This window comes from Mustelus asterias, chromosome 28, assembly GCF_964213995.1.
Source record: "Mustelus asterias chromosome 28, sMusAst1.hap1.1, whole genome shotgun sequence".
Classification (NCBI taxonomy): domain Eukaryota; kingdom Metazoa; phylum Chordata; class Chondrichthyes; order Carcharhiniformes; family Triakidae; genus Mustelus; species Mustelus asterias.
The window spans coordinates 13,226,324-13,246,137 of record NC_135828.1 but is presented as its reverse complement, the minus strand read 5'-3'; the positions used below and the strand labels follow the sequence as shown (position 1 = coordinate 13,246,137).

Genomic DNA, 19,814 nt, shown 5'->3' with positions numbered 1-19,814 from the left:
AATCATTTAGCACCACTCTCTGTTTCCTGTCGCTCAGCCAATTTCTTATCCAAGTTAGCTGGTCTGATTAGCAAGTTTGCGGATGATACTAAGATTGGTGGAGTTGCGGATAGTGATGAAGATTGTCAGAGAATATAGCAGGACATAGATAGGCTGGAAAATTGGGCGGAGAAATGGTAGAGCCATCAGGAGCATAGACGCAGAGAGAGATCTGGGATGCAGGTCCACAGATCCTTAAAAGCGGCAGCACAGGTGGAAAAGGTGGTGAAGAAAGCATATGGCAGGCTTGCCTTCATCGGATGGGGCATCGAGTATAAGAGTTGGTAAATTATGTTAGTTATATAAAATGTTGGTTAGGCTACATTTGGAATGTGTCCAATTCTGGTCACCACACTACCAGAAGGATGTGGAGGCTTTGAGAGAGAGTGCAGAAAAGGTTTGCCAGGATGTTGCCTAGTATGGAGGGTATTTGCTATGAGGAAAGATTGAATAAACTGGGATTGTTCTCCCTAGAAAGATGGAGGCTGAGGGGCGACCTGATAGAAGTTTATAAAGTTATGAGAGGTATATAGATAGGGTGAACAGTTGGAAGCTTTTTCCAAGGGCAGAAATGACAATTACAAGGGGGCACAAGTTCAAGGTAAGGGGGGGAAACATTCAGTGGAGTTGTGCGGGGTAGGTTCTTTTACACAGAGGGTGGTGGGGCCTGGAATGCACTGCCAAGTGAGGTGGTTGAGACAATTCAGTTTGTGACATTTAAGACTTAATTGATAGGCATATGAACAAACGGGGAATAGAGGGATATAAGTGGTTGGTTTAGATAGGACAATGTGATCGGAGCAGGCTTGGAGGGCCAAAGGGCCTGTTCCTGTGCTTTTGTTCTTTGTAAGTGTCTACATTCCCATTTATTCAATGAGCTAGAATTTTGCACACAGGTCTGTTGTGCAGCACTGCATCAAATTCCTTTTGTAAATCCATATACATCATATCAACAGCATTGCTCTGAGCCCTTATCAACCTCCTTAAAATATTCCAGTAAGTTAGTTAAACATGATTTTCCCTTAATGAATCCATGCTGGCTTTCTTTAATTATCCTGCACTTGTCTAAATGACTATAGATTTTGTCCCAACCTCTCCAATCTATCTTCATAGCTAAGGCTTCCAGAAGTCTTCCTGCAATTAAGTCAAACTTACTGGTCTGCAGTTTCCTCATCCTTGCACCCTTTTTGAACAAGGGTGTAACACTTGCAATTCTCCAGCGCTCTGACACAATCCGTGTCTAAGGAAGATCGGAAGATTATCACTCGTGCCTCTGCAATTTTCACACTCACTTTCCTCAGTACCCGTGGATGCATCTCATCCGGTCCCGTACTTTATGCATTTCATACAATAATAGCCTTTCTAACATCTTCCTCAAGTGTATCAGTTACCTCTTCTCTGACCTTGGCCTGGATAGTATCTTCTTCCTTTGTAAAGGCAGATGCAAAGCACTGGTTTGATACTTCTGCTATTCCTCCTGCCTCCATGTACAAGTCCCTGTTTTATTTTGATCTCGAATGGCCCTATTCTTTCTTTTACCACCATTTTATTACTCACATGCTTATAGAAGACCTTAGGATTCTCTTTTAGACACAAAGCAGCATTGCATTATCATATAAAATAAAATTAAGTTACGCAGAAAGTAGAAAATACTGAAGCCAGTTCACATTTTTTGTCAGAATGAAATTAACTACTAACTTCATGGCTTGGCTGTGTCCAAGCCATAAAGATAAAAGCAAATTCCTGCGGATGCTGGCATCTGAAACCAAAATAGAAAATGCTGGAAAATCCCAGCCGGTCTGACAGCATCCGTGGAGAGAGAATAGAGCCAACGTTTCGAGTCAGGATGACCCTTCATCTAGACTCAAAACGTTGGCTCTATTCTCTCTCCACAGATGTTGTCAGACCTGCTGAGATTTTCCAGCATTTTGTTTTTATTTCGTATTTCCAGCATCCGCAGTATTTGGATTGTATTCTAAGAAGAGCTACCCTAGTCGCAATGCTTTAAATAAATGATTCTACTCACTTGATTTGCTTTAGGTTTTTGTACCGTATGAATATAACAATTGGATAGATGTGAATTCGGTGCAGACGCTCAATGGCATGTGGCGCAATATCAAGCAAGCAATGGCAGTCCTAGGAATAAAGTCAAAAAGAAAATGAAGGAAAACGAACATAATGGCAGCTAGTCACGTTTTATAATTAGAACGACTATCCACAAAGGTGCCAGCCTTGGCTCAGTCAGAAAGTCTCAGGTTGGAGCCCCACTCCAGACAGAGTCTAGGTTGACATCTCAATGCAATATTGAGAGGGTGCCACACCTTCATCTTTCAATTCATTTGTTAACCTGAGGTCCCATCTGAGGTCCTCTCAGGATAGATGCAAAGAATCCTAAGGCATTTCTCAAAAAAGAGCAGGGGTGCTCTGCTGGTGACCTGACCAACATTTACATCTCAACAGACACCACTGAAGAACAACGAACAAAGAAAATTACAGCACAGGAACAGGCCCTTCGGCCCTCCATGCCTGGACCGACCATCCTGCTTGACTGAACTAAAAACCCCTACCCTTACGGGGACCATATCCCTCTATTCCCATCCTATTCATGTATTTGTCAAGACGCCCCTTAAAAGTCACTATCGTATCTGCTTCCACTATCTCCCCCGGCAACGAGTTCCAGGCACCCACCACCCTGTAAAAAAAACTTGGCTCGTACATCTCCTTTAAACCTTGCCCCTCGCGCCTTAAACCTATGCCCCCTAGTAATTGACTCTTCCACCCTGGGAAAAAGCTTCTGACTATCCACTCTGTCCATGCCCCAAAGTTGGTTATCTGATCAATAGCCACACCGCTGTTTGCAGAATGCCGCAGTGTGCAAGTGGGTTGCGACATTGACCTATAACGGTTGTGAAGTGCTTTTGGACATCTTGAGGATGAGAGAGGTGCTACATAAATGCATGCTCCAAACTGTTCTTACAGTCAAAAATGTTACAGTGAAAAGTTAACAATGATTTGATCACAAAGAATTGATATTGTTGGCCAAATGATAGCAGTGCCATTTGAACGTTACTACATATTACAAGCAGCCACCATAATTGTGCCTGTGTATATATTGTAATGGCCTTGAAAAACAAGTGTCCCCTATCTACCATATAACTATTTTGTGAGAGCTTTGTGCAGGGTCAGGTCCAAAGCATTTAAAGAGTTATCAACAAGCAGTCAAATCTTGTGTGCTTTCAAAGACCTCATTCGCAATCTTATCAGATAAAATTTCACAGTTTGCTTTACTCCCTCATTTTGATTTGATAGTGGACTGATTTAATTCTGTAACACGTGGCAAGGTGGTGGTTGCCAGATAACACAAAACTGCACCAGGTGTAGTAACTAGGTGCAAACAGTATATTGCATCAATGTAAAGATTGGCTTCCCAAGGGCAGTTATAAGTAGCACTGCCACGTCAGTTTGTCTAAACTTTTGCTTTAAACACGTGCGTTTTTTTCACGTGTTTATTGCTTTATGTTGTGCATGATAAAATATTCAGGGCTTGAGAAATAACTCAACCCAAATACAAAGCTTTCCTCAAATGTGTTTGTCTCGGTATAAGTATCTGCAAAGGAGGTTCTGGTGTTGACTTGTCCCTTGTGATTTCAGCACAGGTCGATGGTGCTGGATTTATATTACAGTGTTACCTGGTGAAAATGCTGACAGAATTCATAGGTCCCAAAATCAAGGGTGAGATAGTCAGAAGGGTATGAAGAATCAGAATTTACAGCACAGAAGGCTGGACCATTAGAAGTATTTAAAGCGGAAGTGGATAAATATTTGACAGATCGAGGAATAGAGGGGCTACAGGAAAATGGCACAGGAAAGGAGCTGAGGCCGGCATAGATCAGCCAAAATCGCATTGAAAGACGGGGCAGACTTGAAGGGCATGGTGGCCTACTCCTGCTTCTATCTGTTGTGTTCTTGTTCCTTCAGTATTGCCGAGAAAAGACATGTTGTCAAAGATTTTCATCTTGCACTCATCAGGACAATCACAAGAATACCAATGGCAGGGAAAACAAAACTTTGCACTGCATAAAGCTGCTCTCCTGACATTGGTATTGTCCTGATGAGTACAAGACGAAAAGCTTCAACAAATGCCTTTTCTCAGCAATACTCAAATTTTGTACTAACAAATGACTATTTGTTCCTTAACTGAAATCCTTATTCCTTTTTCATGTCCCTACTCTTTCTCCACATCTGTTTACATTATTTTCAAACACTTATCCAATGTCTTTTAAGTTACATTCTGTACTCTACCTCAATACAGATACTTGTGACATGGGATGCCATGTTCCAATTACCCCGACAAAAATAATCTTTGAATTTCCTTCTTCTTGTGGCAGAGTGGCAAGAATTGCTGCCTCACAGCACCAGGGACCTGGGTTCGATTCCCAGCTCGGGTCACTGTCTGTGTGGAGTCTGCACGTTCTCCCCGTATCTGCGTGGGTTTCCTCTGGGTGCTCCGGTTTCCTCCCAAAGTCTGAAAGACGTGCTGGTTAGGGTGCATTGGCCATGCCGAATTCTCCCTCAGTGTACCCAACAGACGCTGGAGTGTGGCAACTAGGGGATTTTCACAGTAACTTCATTGTGGTGTTAATGTAAGCCTACTTGTGACACTAATAAATTAGCAAAACTTTAAACTTTGAGACACTCGTCTTCTCAGCAGCAGTAAGGGAAAAGTCACTTGTGGAATAATATCTGTGGAATTCGCTACCCCGAAGTGCGGTGGATGCTGGGACAGTGAGTAAATTTGAGGAGTTAGACAGATTTTTAATGGGTTGAAGGGTTATGGGGAAAAGGCAGGAAAATGGGGATAAGGAGCATGTCAGCCATGATCGAATGGCGGAGCAGACTCGATGGGCCGAATGGCCTAATTCTGCTCCTATATCTTATGAACTTGTGTCAGGTGCAAATTCGTTACAGCAATTCTTCTGGTTGCATTATGTTACATGCAGAACATCTGAAGTGTAAACAGTAAATAATCCGCTCCTCTCAGCAATCTAAATTCTTCATTAAATAAACGCATTGTCGAGAAGATTTGCAGACAAAATTTGCACGCCAAATCCACTTACACAAGGCACCTGACAGAAACTAGTGTAAATATGCGAATTGATGCTGTCGTTATAGTCTTTCCTTGCTAAATCTTGGGTGGAATAGCATTAAAAAACTGAGAACGATAACAATTGTTGAAGACATGGCAGGAAATAACATGCTCTCCTCCTAGCCACCTGTTTGTCAATTTACACTTTCACCTTCAACGGCAATTGCTCAGAATATGGAAGAGCAAAGTCCACTCACAATAGTTGAAAGAGAAAAGAGGAAACCAAAGTTAACAAGTTCGGTAAAATAAAATAGATGAAAAGAGAAGGTCCACAAAATGCAAAGGGTTTATAAAGCCTGCAATCCAAAACCTTTGGGATCGTGATTCTAGTGCAGCAACACGATCTGACACTGCACTCCATACCTTGATGTGTCAAGCTGTCAGCAGCAATCTGCTTTCCAATTATAACAACACTCAGGTGCATTCCTAACAAGTGGCTAAGCTTCATCACTGGTTCATGTTCTGCCAAGACAGTGTTTTCAACCTCTTCCATTTGGAGGTCCGCCTACAAATACTGGTAGACGTTAAGGAGTCAATTATAACTTCCAAAATACACGGCCGTAATTGTGTAACCATGATGTGGAGATGCCAGTGTTGGACTGGGGTAGGCACAATAAGAAGTCTCACAACACCAGGTTAAAGTCCAACAGGTTTATTTGGAATCACGAGCTTTCAGAGTGCTGCTCCTCACCTGATGAAGGGGCAGTGCTCCGAAAGCTCGTGATTCCAAATAAACCTGTTGGACTTGACCAAAATTGTGTAAAATGCTGTTATTAAACAGCAATACAACTAATGTACTGATATATCAATATTCGTGCTTATGAATGTCTCATGGCAAACTTCGGCTAAGTTTCTTAAACACCTCAGTAAACAGAGGGCTTTTAACCTCTTAAGGACATGGGAGCAGGAACAATGATATCTTCTTTATAATCCATGATGCAAACACATTCAGTCTTGCTACTGGGACTGGAACCAATCTAGATTGCCATGCTGCTTATAACTTTTGAAACGCTATCGAGTAACTTGATATCCCTGTTGAACTGACAATATACATTGTAATGCTAACTTGAAGTATAAATGATCAAATCATATAAATCAGAGGAAGTAGAGAGAGGAACCTTCTCAGTTATTTCTTTAATGGAGGCAACAGTTGTGACATCAAAATGGCCACTCCTCCTCTTGTAATCGATGAAGAGATAGTCTGCCACTCCGCGTTCAATGGCTTGCTGGGAAGCCTTCATAACCTCTGAATTGAAAAATGGAAACACAAATTAGTCAGTGGAGCAGTTCTGTTTTCAAACAGATTCAATTTTATTTGACTGTCTCATACCAAACGGCTAATCGCATCACGTAATCTAGTCTTCAGCTAACAAGGCTTTACTAACATCTGAATGCGAGCCACTAATGGGACAGGAAAGCGCACAAGTAACGGTCAGATGTGAAAATTTTAATTATTCCTCCAAGAGAATACTATACTTCAAGCAACTACCAGAGGTTAAAAAATACAACTGCGTTCAAAAACTGAAATAAAGAAATCATCCGAGTCTCCTTTTAATTAGATTAGCATCCGGCAATGAATCCCAAATGTCCACTCACTCTCTTACAGAACTCCTTTGTGGCAATACTTTTACCTGATTAGCCTAACCAAGAGCTTTACCTGTACAGTATATATGGACATTCACAAGTCTTCTCCGCAAAGATAAATGATGAACAAAAGGGCTTAAAGGGACTCTTCAGGGTTGAAAAGAAATTGCAAAATTCGCAATGACACAAGATAAAGATTGGGCGGCACGGTAGCACAGTGGTTAGCACTGCTGTCTCACAGTGCCAGGGACCCGGGTTCGATTCCCGGCTTGGGTCACTGTCTGTGTGGAGTTTGCACATTCTCTCCGTGTCTGCGTGGGTTTCCTTTGGGTACTCTGGTTTCCTCCCACAGTCCAAAGATGTGCAGGTTAGGTGGATTGGCCATGCTAAATTGCCCCTTAGTGTCAGGGAAACTAGCTAGGGTAAATGCAAGGGGTTATGGGGATAGGGCCTGGGTAGGATTGTGGTCAGTGCAGACTCGATGGGCTGAATGGCCTCCTTCTGCACTGTAGGGATTCTATGATAAACTCGTTGAAAGGGGATCAACCTCTGGGTTCTGGTGCAAGGTCACAACCTCAAACAACGGGTAGAATGTTATGGCCTCGCTTGAGCGAGACCAGAAAATCCCACCCGAGGTCAACGGACATTTCCATTGTCCGCCCCTCGCGTGCTCCGATTCCATGGTGGCGCGGTAGAATTCCGATGATCAACCCTGTTTCTCTCCCCACAGATACTGCCAGACCTGCTGGGCATTTCCACATGTCCTGTTTTTAGTTCAACCTCTTGTACCTCAACAGAGTTTTCTTTCCCCCAATTATTGCAGATGGGGCACGTTTTTATTTAAGTAACGGAACAATTCTTTGAAGTATGATTAAGAGCTACAGACAGAAACATTTTAATGGTGGAAAAGACACTTCATTTCAGAAGATTATCAAACACAGGGAGTAATTATGAAGAAACGCTGATATTCAGATAAATCTTCAAAGAAACCACAAGAACATATATGAGAATGAAAGCAAATCTGTTGATTTACACTCACCTAGTGGACATCTGCAGAACTTTCCAGAGGAATCTTTAACTAACATGTCCTTCACAGCATCCACTAATGGTCCCAAGATTAGCACAGGCCTCGGCGAGATGCATTCTATCTTCTGTACTCTTTGATAAGCTAAACTTCCACAATCTAGCAGTGAAAAGGAATTCCAATGTACAGTCAACCTTAACAATATCTAAAATAGCAATGATAAATGGCAAATCGGAGCTGTATTTAGCAAGTGAAGCAGGACAACTAGATAAAGAAACCCTTGGCAACTACTATGATAATCTTACATCTTAGAGACTGTTGATCAGGGTCCACCTCAATGAATTAAAGCTCTGCTCTCCATTAAACACAGTTTAACAACATCTCCACAGAAGTTGGGCTTTCCCAATCTTCTTTTCACATAAGCCAAGGTTAACGGTTAGAGTTGGTCGTTCATTTGTCCTTATGCATGAATCACAAAAAGTTGGTTTTCAGGTGCAGCAGGTAATTAAGAAGGCAAATGGAATTTTGTCCTAGAGGGATGGAGTTTTAAAACAACAAGGTTATGTTGCAGCTGTATAAGGTGCTGGTGAGGCCACACCTGGAGTACTGTGTACGGTTTTGGTCTCCTTACTTGAGAAAAGATATACTGGCACTGGAGAGGGTGCAGAGGAGATTCATGAAGTTGATTCTGGAGTTGGGAGGGTTGGCTTATGAGGACAGACTGAGTAGACTGGGACTATACTCATTGCAGTTTAGAAGAATGAGGGGAGATCTTATAGAAACATATAAGATTATGAAGGGAATAGATAAGATAGAAGCAGGGAGGTTGTTTCCACTGGCAGGTGAAACTAGAACTAGGGGGCATGGCCTCAAAATAAGGGGGAGCAGATTTAGGACCGAGTTGAGGAGGAACTTCTTCACCCAAAGAGGTGTGAATCTGTGGAATTCCCTGCCCAGTGAAGCAATTGAGGCTACCTCATTGAATGTTTTTAAGGCAAGTATAGATAGATTTTGGACAGTAAAGGAATTAAGGGTTATGGTGAGCGGGCGGGTAGGTGGAGCTGAGTCCATGAAAAGATCAGCCATGATCTTATTGAATGGCAGAGCAGGCTCCAGGGGCCAGGTGGCCTACTCCTGCTCCTAGTTCTTATGTTCTTATTTCTTGATAAAAAATTAACAAAATAAATACCTTCCAACAAAGGGATAGAATCAGTGCTTATGGCATCAAGGGCCAACATCTCCTTTCCATCTTTTGAATTATTCCTTTTGTGTTTTTGCTTTCGTCTGAAGAATGATCTTCGGGCTGCCGCTGACAGAGTCTTCACCGAGCCATTTTCATCCTTGACCTCTGACATACTATGTCTTCTGCAAAATTCCTGATCCATCCTGCCAGAATATAATTCAGCAGCATGCCATAGTTAAAAACTAACATGAGAATTCTAAACAGCAAGGAAGTGATATCAAATAGCACACAAGCACATTAGGAATGATTTCTGACATGGGGGCCTGAAGTTCCTCGGGTGGCTAATCAGAGGCAGATTGCCACTGCGCTCCTGGTTTTTAACCTCAACTTTTTTCCTATCCTGTCTCACTACCTTTCCAACTTAGGCCAGGTGAGATCCAAGGAGTGCGAATGTGTCTCTGGGGCCTAGCAACAAAAGGCAGCAAGGAGGCCAGCCCGCCCTTTACAGGGGATGGAGGAATCCTGTGGGTTAGGGAGTTCCTATCAGGGGAGTTCAGTTCCTTGGGGGAGGGAACGGTGGGTGCTGAAGGGGGAGAAGAGGGTTGAAGGGACGTTGGGCAGGGGCCAGTCTGGGGATAGTCCAGTAGGGAGGGTGGTAGCAAGGGCTGTGGGGGTGTCCCATGGATCTGGACAATAGTTATCCAGAAGTTAAATTTTGACATTTTCTGGGTAGCTATTGATGTAACCCAGACTCAGAATCACACGATTTTTTCAATTTCAATTACATTTTTGGATGGCTCCCAGTGGAGGGCAATTGCCTCAGGGAATGTTGCATTTCTGGGCAATTGCTGTGCAAGCCTCACATGGGAACACCGAAGGAGATTCCCCAGTGCATCTTTAGAGTACCGATCTGAAGCTTGGAGTTTAAGGCCCACAGTTTCTGTAGTGATATAGACAAATGAAGCAGGCAATTTAAGAACAGCAAGGTGTTACAAATCACAGAGACAGGTGACTAGTTATTCTATTTTTATCCTGTCAATGTGGACAAGAGTAGGTCAGGTTACTACGAGAAATTGTGCGCACTTTTTCAAAAAGGTGCCACAAAATTCTTCTTGTCCGGTTGTGCTGACAGACAGGGCCCAGTTTAACACCTTATCAGAGAGATGGCACCTCAGACAGTGCAGCATTACTTCAGCACTGCAGTGAAGTGACGGCCTTGAGGATGTGTGGAAGTCCTGGATTACGGTTTGAACACAAGATTTACTGACTCAGAGGTAACTGCTACAAAACAATACAGACTGATGCCTTATTTTGTTGAATGCATAAAGTTCACATCCTATTTCCCTCTGGATCCCCAGAATTATGGTAAAGGTCACAACCTTAAAATCAACACTGATCAAGGTGCAAAAATTCTCAGCGAGCTATTCCAATCAAACTCAAAACAACAACAGTGTTGAAGGATTCTAGCATTACAGGCCACCATTACTGAAGTCTTTAACAACAGTGAAATAATCCTTGGCACTGTCTTTCATTCTCAAGAAATTATGGCGCACACGACCCCTGCTATAACCTTATTTATCATTAAATTCTGGATATGGTGCTATGTAATCTGTACTCAGTTTTACCTGAAGGGAGCAGTCACCTCCCTATTGGCGCCACTTTCTGTGGTCCCAATTCATGCGCCATTGAAAGCAACACAAAATTTCCATCATAAGCCATTCATCGGAATATCCCATTGGAATTTCACCTCTGGGAAATGATGTGCTTAGGACGTACAATAATGTTGTAGGTTGGTGTTATATATGTTCACTCCTGTGTTCTATTAAGCCTCAGGGTCTATGTGCAATCTAGTCAGTCACTTTTTGACTTGATACCAAATTGAAAATGGTAGAGCATTGCCCACAGAACGAACAATTCATCTTTCTGCGATTTAAAGGGTAGAAACCCGGACTTTGTAACTTGAGCCAAAATTGAACTTTGTTCACAACCCTGTACATAAATAAAGTCAGATCATCTCTTTCAACAGGAATTGTGGAGTTCATTTTTATCATCCTATAAAAACATGAGAATTCTGTTTCGAAACCCAGGTTTCAATCTGTTACCCTACTTGCCCGATGGCACAGTGGGTTAGCCTTGCTGCCTCACAGCACCAGGGACCTGGGTTCGATTCCCGGCTTGGGTCGCTGTCTGTGCGGAGTCTGCACATTCTCCCTGTGTCTGCGTGGGTTTCCTCCCACATGCCAAAGATGTGCAGGTTAGGTGGATCGGCCATGCTAAATTGTCCCTTAGTGTCCAAAGACGTGCTGGTTAGGTGCTTTGGCCATGCTAAATTCTCCCTCAGTGTACCCAAACAGGCGCCGGAATGTGGCGACTAGGGGATTTTCACAGTAACTTCATTGCACTGTTAATGTAAGTCTACTTGTGACCAATAAATAAACTTTACTTTTACTTTGCCCAGTAACAAATTCATACAAAGTGCGACAAATTGAAACTGGTTGAGCCATAGGATCCATCATACTCAGCTAAGAAACCTTTTTTTTGTCGGGTGACTCAATGTAACGGCCCTGAAAATAGGAAGAATTCCAAGAACTGTAGCTGAGGCTTTATTTACCATCATATCCAACTGCTGGGTTACATTTGCTTCATTCTAAAACGCACTATGATCACAGACACTGGGAGCTGAGAAGTAGCCAAAAGATAGCAGCTTGTACTGACAGCTTCTGCCTCACGAATTTATCTCTAATATGAAGCAAAAATAATTGAATTTATATTGCACGTATTACATCCTCAGATTGTCCCAAGGCACCTCAACTTCAATGTTTCTTTTTTAAATGAAAGGGTAGGGACTGTTATCATCTTAGAAAATGCTACGGCCAATTCGTACAAGGCAAGGTCCCACAACAGCAATGAGATATACGTTCACACTATCCATTTTTTGACGTACTGATTGAGTGATAAACATTGGCGAGGATGCCAGATCTTCCCCAATGTTTCTTGAAAAAAAACTGCAATGCGAACTTTTATATCCATGAACAGACACAGACAGTGTCTCATTTGTCAGCAACTCCAACAGTGCAGAACTCCCTCTGCCTAATTATCAGTCTGGACTATAAAACAATCCCTAGAGTGACACTTGGACCCACAACCTTCTGACATGGAAGCAAATGGGTTGCCACTGATATTTATATAACAAAACACAGAAGCAAAATGCAGTGAATTTCTCATTTCCTGACTGCAATGAGTTTTTTTTGTACTTCTTCACTCACACTCTCCTGCCATGCTTACATGTATTTGCTGGGGATTTGCCCTCTTTCCAACTTCTGAGCATTTTCATCCAATTGCCAGGCCATCCAGTAACCAAAATTTCCTTGTGGCAAAGTATCATCAACATAAAGAATGTCATCCTTCTTAAAACTTAGATCGTGTTCCATTTCTGCAACTCGGTCGTAAAGTGCTCTGGAAAAACAAGCAGAGTTCAAAAATGTGCAGGTTAGATTGATTGGCCATGCTAAATTTCCCCTTAGTGCCAACGAGCAGGGTAAACGAGTGGGTTTACGGAGATAGGGCCTGGGTGGGACTGCTGTCAGTGCAGGCTCGATGGGCCGAATGGCCTCCTTCCGCACTGTAGGGATTCTATGAAATCCTGTCTATCTCAAATGATTGCTGCCAACCTGTATTGCTCAAACACGGTGGCACACTGGTTAGCATTGCTGCCTCACAGTGCCAGGGACCCGGGTTCGATTCCTGGCTTGGGTCACTGTCTGTGCGGAGTCTGCACGTTCTCCCCTTGTCTGTGTGGGTTTCCCTCTGGGTGCTCCGGTTTCCTCCCATAGTCCAAAAGATGTGTTGGTTAGGTGCATTGGCCACGCTAAATTCTCCCTCAGTGTACCCGAACAGGCGCTGGAGTGCGGCGATTAGGGTATTTTCACAGTAACTTCATTGTAGTGTTAATGTAAGGCTACTTGTGACATTAATAAATAAAATTTAAAAATAAACAAGAAAGTTTTCAAAGCAAAGTAAAAAAGAACTGAAGACACAACAGAGCTGAAGATAAAACCAGTGCCAATTAAAACATCACCACAGATGTCTCTGTGACCGTACGAGGTGATGTATCGGAAAAATAATACAATCTTTTCAACATAAACAACTGAAATTAATATTGTTCTCATTGTAAAATGATTGTATGTGTACAGAATTAACAGTAAGAAAACTGTAACTTAATGACTGCTGTTTCTGGCTGTTATTTGACAATATTATAGTATTACTGTCGATCAATATATGTATTCAGTTATCATTTTTGCCTGTCCCTGCATCTTACAGAATTTGCCTATAAAGTGCTGACATTTTCCATATAATGATTGTCAGAAACTCTCAGTTGATGATCTCAAACGATACCTGATATAGAATCCATCTCCGGCTTCATCTCTGATCTTGTTGAATTCCTCTATCCTGTACTGAGCCTTCACAGAGATTGCCTCCGTGGGCTTCAGCATTTCGACGTAGGCCTGTTCAGCTGTCACGTTTCGCATGTCAGTGCCATTGTACTGCAACGAAAGTGTTAAAGAACTATAATCAAGAATTAACACTTACTTCAACTACAATCCAGCAAACGGGTTACAATCAAACTTGCTGTGCGATTTTTACATAAAACATCTCTGAAGTTGAATGTTTTTCTTCCCTCTCCATCTCTTTTGTTTCCCTGGATTGCATACTGTGCCCTTGCAAATGCAGCATGGTGGCAGCCCTGTCAACCAGCTTGAAGGGCTAAATGAATGCCGTTCCTGCTCCAAATCATCTAAACAGTCACGATTAGTATATTTTCAGGAGGTTGTTCTGCAAAAAGCCAAACTTTGATCTCGCTACAATTTCTAGCGTTGTGGCAAAATGTTTACACAAATACGGATTCATACCTGAGCCATGGGGAAAATTACACTGTCGGAACACTGTTCCTATCCAGCTTCCACACACCATGCTACTGAAATATACCCCCAAAAAACAGAGTGTCTTTCTCACGATACAGGATTTGAAATTATGCCAAAAAGTTATATTTCCAGTACTGACATGACTTGAAACACATGTAAAATTGTGCAGCTGGATCAGGAAGACAATGGTTAGGAAAAATACAACTGCAATTTGTAAAATTGGTACGTAGACTTCACTGTTTTTTCCCCTCAGTAAAAGCTTTAGAAATCCGATATTTCCCAACTATATGGTAAACAGATGCCAGCTATTCTTTCACAGAGCATTGCCACAATGGTTGCAGTGACCAAAATCAATATATTTGTCGTACCTTCTCTAAGGCCTTTATGTTGATCTCACTACAAACAATGACAAACATAAACAAAAGGAAGGTATGAATAGTGCTATAAAAAAAAAGATGATAAGTGCACTAATATTGAGCAATGCCATCCGCATAACTTTACAAATTATTCATGCAGTTAGATAATCACCAAACAGCTTCTGATAAAAAAATATTTAAGGCAAAAGGAATTATGACTTTGTCTAGAAATTAATCAAAGGTGATAGTAAATCACTAACACAGAAAGCTTTACCTGTGTGAAAGCCAGCAATGCGAAAATTAATCGTTCTAAAGTGCCATCACAATGCAGTATCGAATAACCAGCTATCAAGCACACTCTTACAAAGTCTGGTCTAATATTGGAGGGTAAAGCGAATTAAAATAATTGTCTGATCAGTAGTCAGGACACACTGCTACACAGATGATTTTTTTTTATTTTAGGGAAAGTGAGGACCTACTGCCCTCCTGTGGATTGTACTGTCTGTTGCCAGGTTAGGTGGAAGATATTTTAGTGCATGAAAGTTGTCTGTGGCACATTCTAGGCATCTCATGTCAAGGGCACAAATCACAAATGTGGCAGCCCTCTCAAAGGTAAAGCACCCAAGTATCTTGACAGTCAACATGCAGAGACGACTGTTGTGGCTCAGGCGACAGTCACATAACTCAGGATTTCCTGGTTTGCAAGGTAGCCAGAACGAGACGGCCAGTAGGATGCCTAAAGCTCTGCCTCAAGGAAGCTTGCGCGCGTGACAGAAAGCCCTAAATATTATTCCTGCAATGGGGAGACACTAGCTGACAACAGAGGAAAATGGCAACATCACGTGTGGGCTGGAGTGTACCACCATGAGAATCAGTAGCTACAATAGCAGAGCAACAAGTGCCAACACCAAAAACAACTCATAATGAAACCCACTAGCCGCTTCATGTGTGGCAGAGCCTCGTGGATTGGCCTATTCAGCAAGAGGACAGCACATGAAGCTAACCAACTGATCGGATTTGCTGCATTTCCAACATCTGACACTGGTGGAAGAATGCTGCCATTGGCAGATGTTAATACGCAATCCATACGCATCTGTTTATTTTCATTAATCATCTTGAAAAGCCCTTCATCTTTTTTAGTGGCTGCAGGGGCAGGGTGTGCCTGCAAAGTTTATATATTTCTTTGCAAGTTTTTGTATATATGTGGTTTACACAATGAGTCACATTGGGAATGCAGTGACTTGTGTTATGTGGGCAAATGCGGCAGCGATACTTGTGCAGCCTTGAGGCAACATTCTTTTAAGTTGTTGCATGGGAACTCGGGTAATCTTCCCCAATCTGCAAGGCACGATGTGGAGATGCCGGCGTTGGACTGGGGTGGGCACAGTAAGAAGTCTCACAACACCAGGTTAAAGTCCAACAGGTTTATTTGGAATCACGAGCTTTCGGAGCACTGTTCCTTCTTCACAATGAAGGAGCTGCGCTCCGCAGGCTCATGATTCCAAGTAAACCTGTTGGACATTAACCTGGTGTTGTGAGACTTCTTAAGCTGCAAGACAATAAAGCCTTGCAAACCCCCAAGTAAGAAGACTGACGCACAACAATAAACTATAATCACTTCCAAGCAGCATCAGGTCAGCGAAATAAACAGGCCAAACCTGAGGGAGTTTTGCTGGTGGATATTAATTTTTTTTTAAATGAGAGAATATCATTGGTTGCAAACCTTATGAACTTTCTCATTCATTCAGTCTTCACTAATGAAAAGGAAATATTCACTAGTATAAAAATTAATGGAGCATTCTGATGACTTGGGACTCCATGCCAGCTTGGAGAACAATAACATTGCAATACCTGTCCCAGGCTGTCAGGACAATAAGTCTTAGATAAGGCATATACATTTTTTGTAGTTTATTTATGAGTGTCATAAGTAGGCTTACAGTAACACTGCAATGAAGTCACTGTGAAAATCCCCTAGTCGCCACACTCCGATGCCTGTTCGGGTACACCGAGGGAGAATTTAGCATGGCCAATGCACCTAACCAGCATGTCTTTTGGACTGTGGGAGGAAACCAGAGCACCCGGAGGAAACCCATGCAGACACGAGGAGAACGTGCAAACTCCACGCAGACAGTGACCCAAGCCGGGAATCGAACCAGTGTGTCTGGCGTTGTGAGGCAGCAGTGCTAACCACTGTGCCACCGTGCTGCCCTAAATTGTCAGATGTCTGCCTTGATGTCCATGCAGGAGGCCCCGACATAGAATAGAATCATACAAAGTTTATGGCACAGAAAGAGGCCACGTGTGTCTGCACCAGTTAAGCTCAAGAGATGAAAACTAGACAGAGTAAGTTCCAAAAATGTCACAGTGGGTGATATCCTGCAACAGAGAGGGTGCACTTTGCGAGGGAATTTACTCATCTCAGCAACGTGTTTACTCAAAGCCTTGCGCCTAAGGGAAGGAAACCACCGCACGGAATAAAAATAGAAAATCCAAGAATGAAAACGCAGGAAGAAACAAAGGAACACTCCAGAACGAAGCCTGCGATACAGACAATCCTAATAATCACCTGCCTTCATTCGGCATTCACTTCTTCATAGGCGAGTGTCACAAACTGACTCCACGGTGCTGTGACAGCATGTTCTATTTGTATCCGAAGAAACAAACCAATTATATTCTCTTGGAAAATAGATTTCAAATTATGCCTCAAGAGCTACTGCTGTTTAACACAACACTTGGAATGAGAGACAGATTGAATTTGTTACGTGACACCAAATTTATTGAGTCTATGCTATTTCTCTGGGTGCAATCAACTGTTAAATATTTATTTCTCTCTTTTTAAACTCTTTTGTTATGGGTGGGCATCGCTGGCTAGGCCAGCATTTTTATTGGTCATCTATAATTGGCCTTGAGACAGTGGTGGTGAGGTGCTTTCTGGAACCGCTATGGTGTAGGTACACCCACAGTGCTGTTAGACTGGGAGTTCCAGGGTTGTGATCCAGGAACAGTGAAGGGCGATATAGTGTGGCAACTAGGGGGATTTCATTACAGTGTTAATGTTAGCCTATTTGCGACACTAATAAATAAACTTTTAATCCTTTCAGGGTATTCCATGCTATTTAGGAGACAAGGCAGTGTCTGACTGCATAACATTTATGAATGCCATTTGCTACACTGTGGATTTATGATAACCCCGATGACAAGAGGTAATCTATAGGATAGAGAGGTCACCTCACTACATGGCTGGAAACACTACAAATATGCAGCGCTTAAATGTGACCACTTACAAAACAAACCCAGAGTGTGGAAGGCAAATGGCAATTGTTGCTCGGCTGCTGAGCTAATGTAAATTGTTATGTTCAAAGATTGTGTGCAGTGTTTTCACAATAACTCCATTGCCTTACTGAATGTGTAAGCCACAAAGCCCAAAAGGTCCCATTTTGACTCTGTGTAAAGTTAGGTATCAGCTGGGGGTAGAAGTTAGTTAGCTTCTTCATCCCGAGATGACTGGAAGTTTCATGTCTGAAGATCACATCATTCTTGGCTTGAATGTCATCCTTCCCATCCCCTGGTGCAATAGTCTGCAATTTAACTGCTTGTGTGATTCGTGTGAGAAACTTAGATGTAACTTCTAATGTTTGGAGAATCTGGGCATTATCATCATTCTGAAAATCACAAGAACTTTTGAGTGAATTGTTCGTGCTGGGTAATGATGCAAATCTTTCTATCTTCTTACCTCCAGTAACTTATCCCCGGGTGCCAGCCCATCAGGGCCGTTTGCTGGACTGTCATCTTCCACCTTTGCCACAAATACGCCGTACAAATTTCCACCACAAATTTGAATCCCTAATTCCATCTGAGTTTTCTTTAGGAAAATAAATCTTGGCTCCGCAATTTGATTGGTTGAATCAATTGACTTTCTGTGGAATTAAAAATACACAAAAGATAAATAAGGAAAATATTTATCTGTAGGCAAATGTTGATACAAGGACAACTGACTTATCAAGAAATGTATGAAGTTGGACACAACGGTTTATTTTTTTAGAAAATCCCTTTATCCACTATTCATTTTTCACTTTACATTAATATATCAAAGAACAAAGAAAAGTACAGCACAGGGACAGGCCTTTCAGCCCTCCAAGCCTGCGCTGATCATGATGCCTGCCTAAACTAAAACCAGATGCACTTATGGAGTTCGCATCTTTCCATTCCCACCCTATTCATGTATTCGTCTAGTTGCCCCTTAAAAGACACTATCGTACCTGCTCCCACCGCCTCCCTGGGCAGCGCGTTCCAGACATTCATCACCCTCTATGTAAAAAACTTGCCTCGCACATCTCCTCTAAACTTTTCCCCACGCACCTTAAACCTATGTCGCCTAGTACTTGACTTTTCTACCCGAGGAGAGAGCATCTGACTGTCCATGCCCCTCATAATCTTGTAGACAATAGTAGACCCCTCAATCTCCGTCGTTCCAGTGAGAACAAATCCAGTTTATCCAACCATTTGTACAACTGCTCCAACTGAGATGATAAAATTCAGCAGAGAACGGACATTGAATCTGCAATATCCCTGATCTGTGGATCAGTTTATTTGCTGGAAAAACTGAATCAAGCCATTTTTCCATAACTTTTGTGGATCCTTGTAGACTTCTTGCAAGCTGTGCCCAGCATACCTTCTAATTCTTTTACTCTCATTCTATGCTTCTAAAACTTCATTCTAACTCTTTTAAACTCTATCTTTCTCTACAACCTAGCTATGATTGTAACACTACATTCTGCACTCTCTCCTTTCTTTCTCTATGAACGGTATGCTTTGTCTGTATAGCGCACAAGAAACAATACTTTTCACTGTGTACTAATACACGTGACAATAAATCAAATCAAAAAAATCACATTCAAAGTGTGGATTTTAAAAAATTTAATAGTCACAAGTAGGCTTACATTCGCGCTGCAATGAAGTTACTGTGAAAATCCCCTAGTCGCCACACTCCGGCGCCTGTTCGGGTACACTGAGGGAGAATTTAGCATGGCCAGTGCACCTAACCAGCACATCTTTGGACTGTGGGAGGAAACACGAGCACCCGGAGGAAACCCACGCAGATACGGGGAGAATGTGCAAACTCCACATAGACAGTGACTCAAGCCGGGAATCAAACCTGGGTCCCTGGCGCTGTGAGGCAGCAGTGCTAACCACTGTGTCACCGTGTAGCACCGTAGCAACATGTTTTCTTCCTCCTTCAATTATCTCCCCAATACCCAGAATGCCATGTCCCATGATAGGGTCCAGTTACTGGCACTGGTAGCCCTCTAGTACTTCGATGAAGTGACAATTCTTAGCGTGAGTAAGGTTCAATCATGGAGACATCACAGCTGAGCCGTGTCCAGTCATCACCCAACATCCAAATATTGGAATTCTTTGAACATGGTCTCTCTCCAGACCAACATTAGTGACCAGAAGGAGTTTCCTTCTTGGAATAGTTCCATTGATTTCAACGCAACCACAGCCTTGAGTTGTCCAAGACTGGATCTCGATGCCACTACCCAGATTTTAAAAAGCTACA

General features: G+C 42.4%; 1 protein-coding gene across 15 annotated transcripts in view; it reads right to left on the bottom strand.

Moving 5' to 3' along the window:
* The window catches only part of dlg5a (discs, large homolog 5a (Drosophila)), a 210,359-nt gene that overhangs the window by 6,635 nt on the left and 183,910 nt on the right, over positions 1 to 19,814 (bottom strand). For 14 of the 15 annotated variants that reach the window (XM_078199527.1, XM_078199533.1, XM_078199529.1 and 11 more), the window contains 7 exons: positions 17,988 to 18,171; positions 13,372 to 13,520; positions 12,262 to 12,432; positions 8,983 to 9,179; positions 7,809 to 7,952; positions 6,304 to 6,431; positions 2,066 to 2,175 (listed from right to left, as the gene is read on the bottom strand). In XM_078199527.1, the coding sequence (XP_078055653.1) occupies positions 2,066 to 2,175; positions 6,304 to 6,431; positions 7,809 to 7,952; positions 8,983 to 9,179; positions 12,262 to 12,432; positions 13,372 to 13,520; positions 17,988 to 18,171 (1,083 nt within the window). Of the gene's footprint in view, positions 1 to 2,065; positions 2,176 to 6,303; positions 6,432 to 7,808; positions 7,953 to 8,982; positions 9,180 to 12,261; positions 12,433 to 13,371; positions 13,521 to 14,266; positions 14,295 to 17,987; positions 18,172 to 19,814 lie in introns of those variants that run through there. The other variant, XR_013495633.1, reaches the window with a different exon arrangement.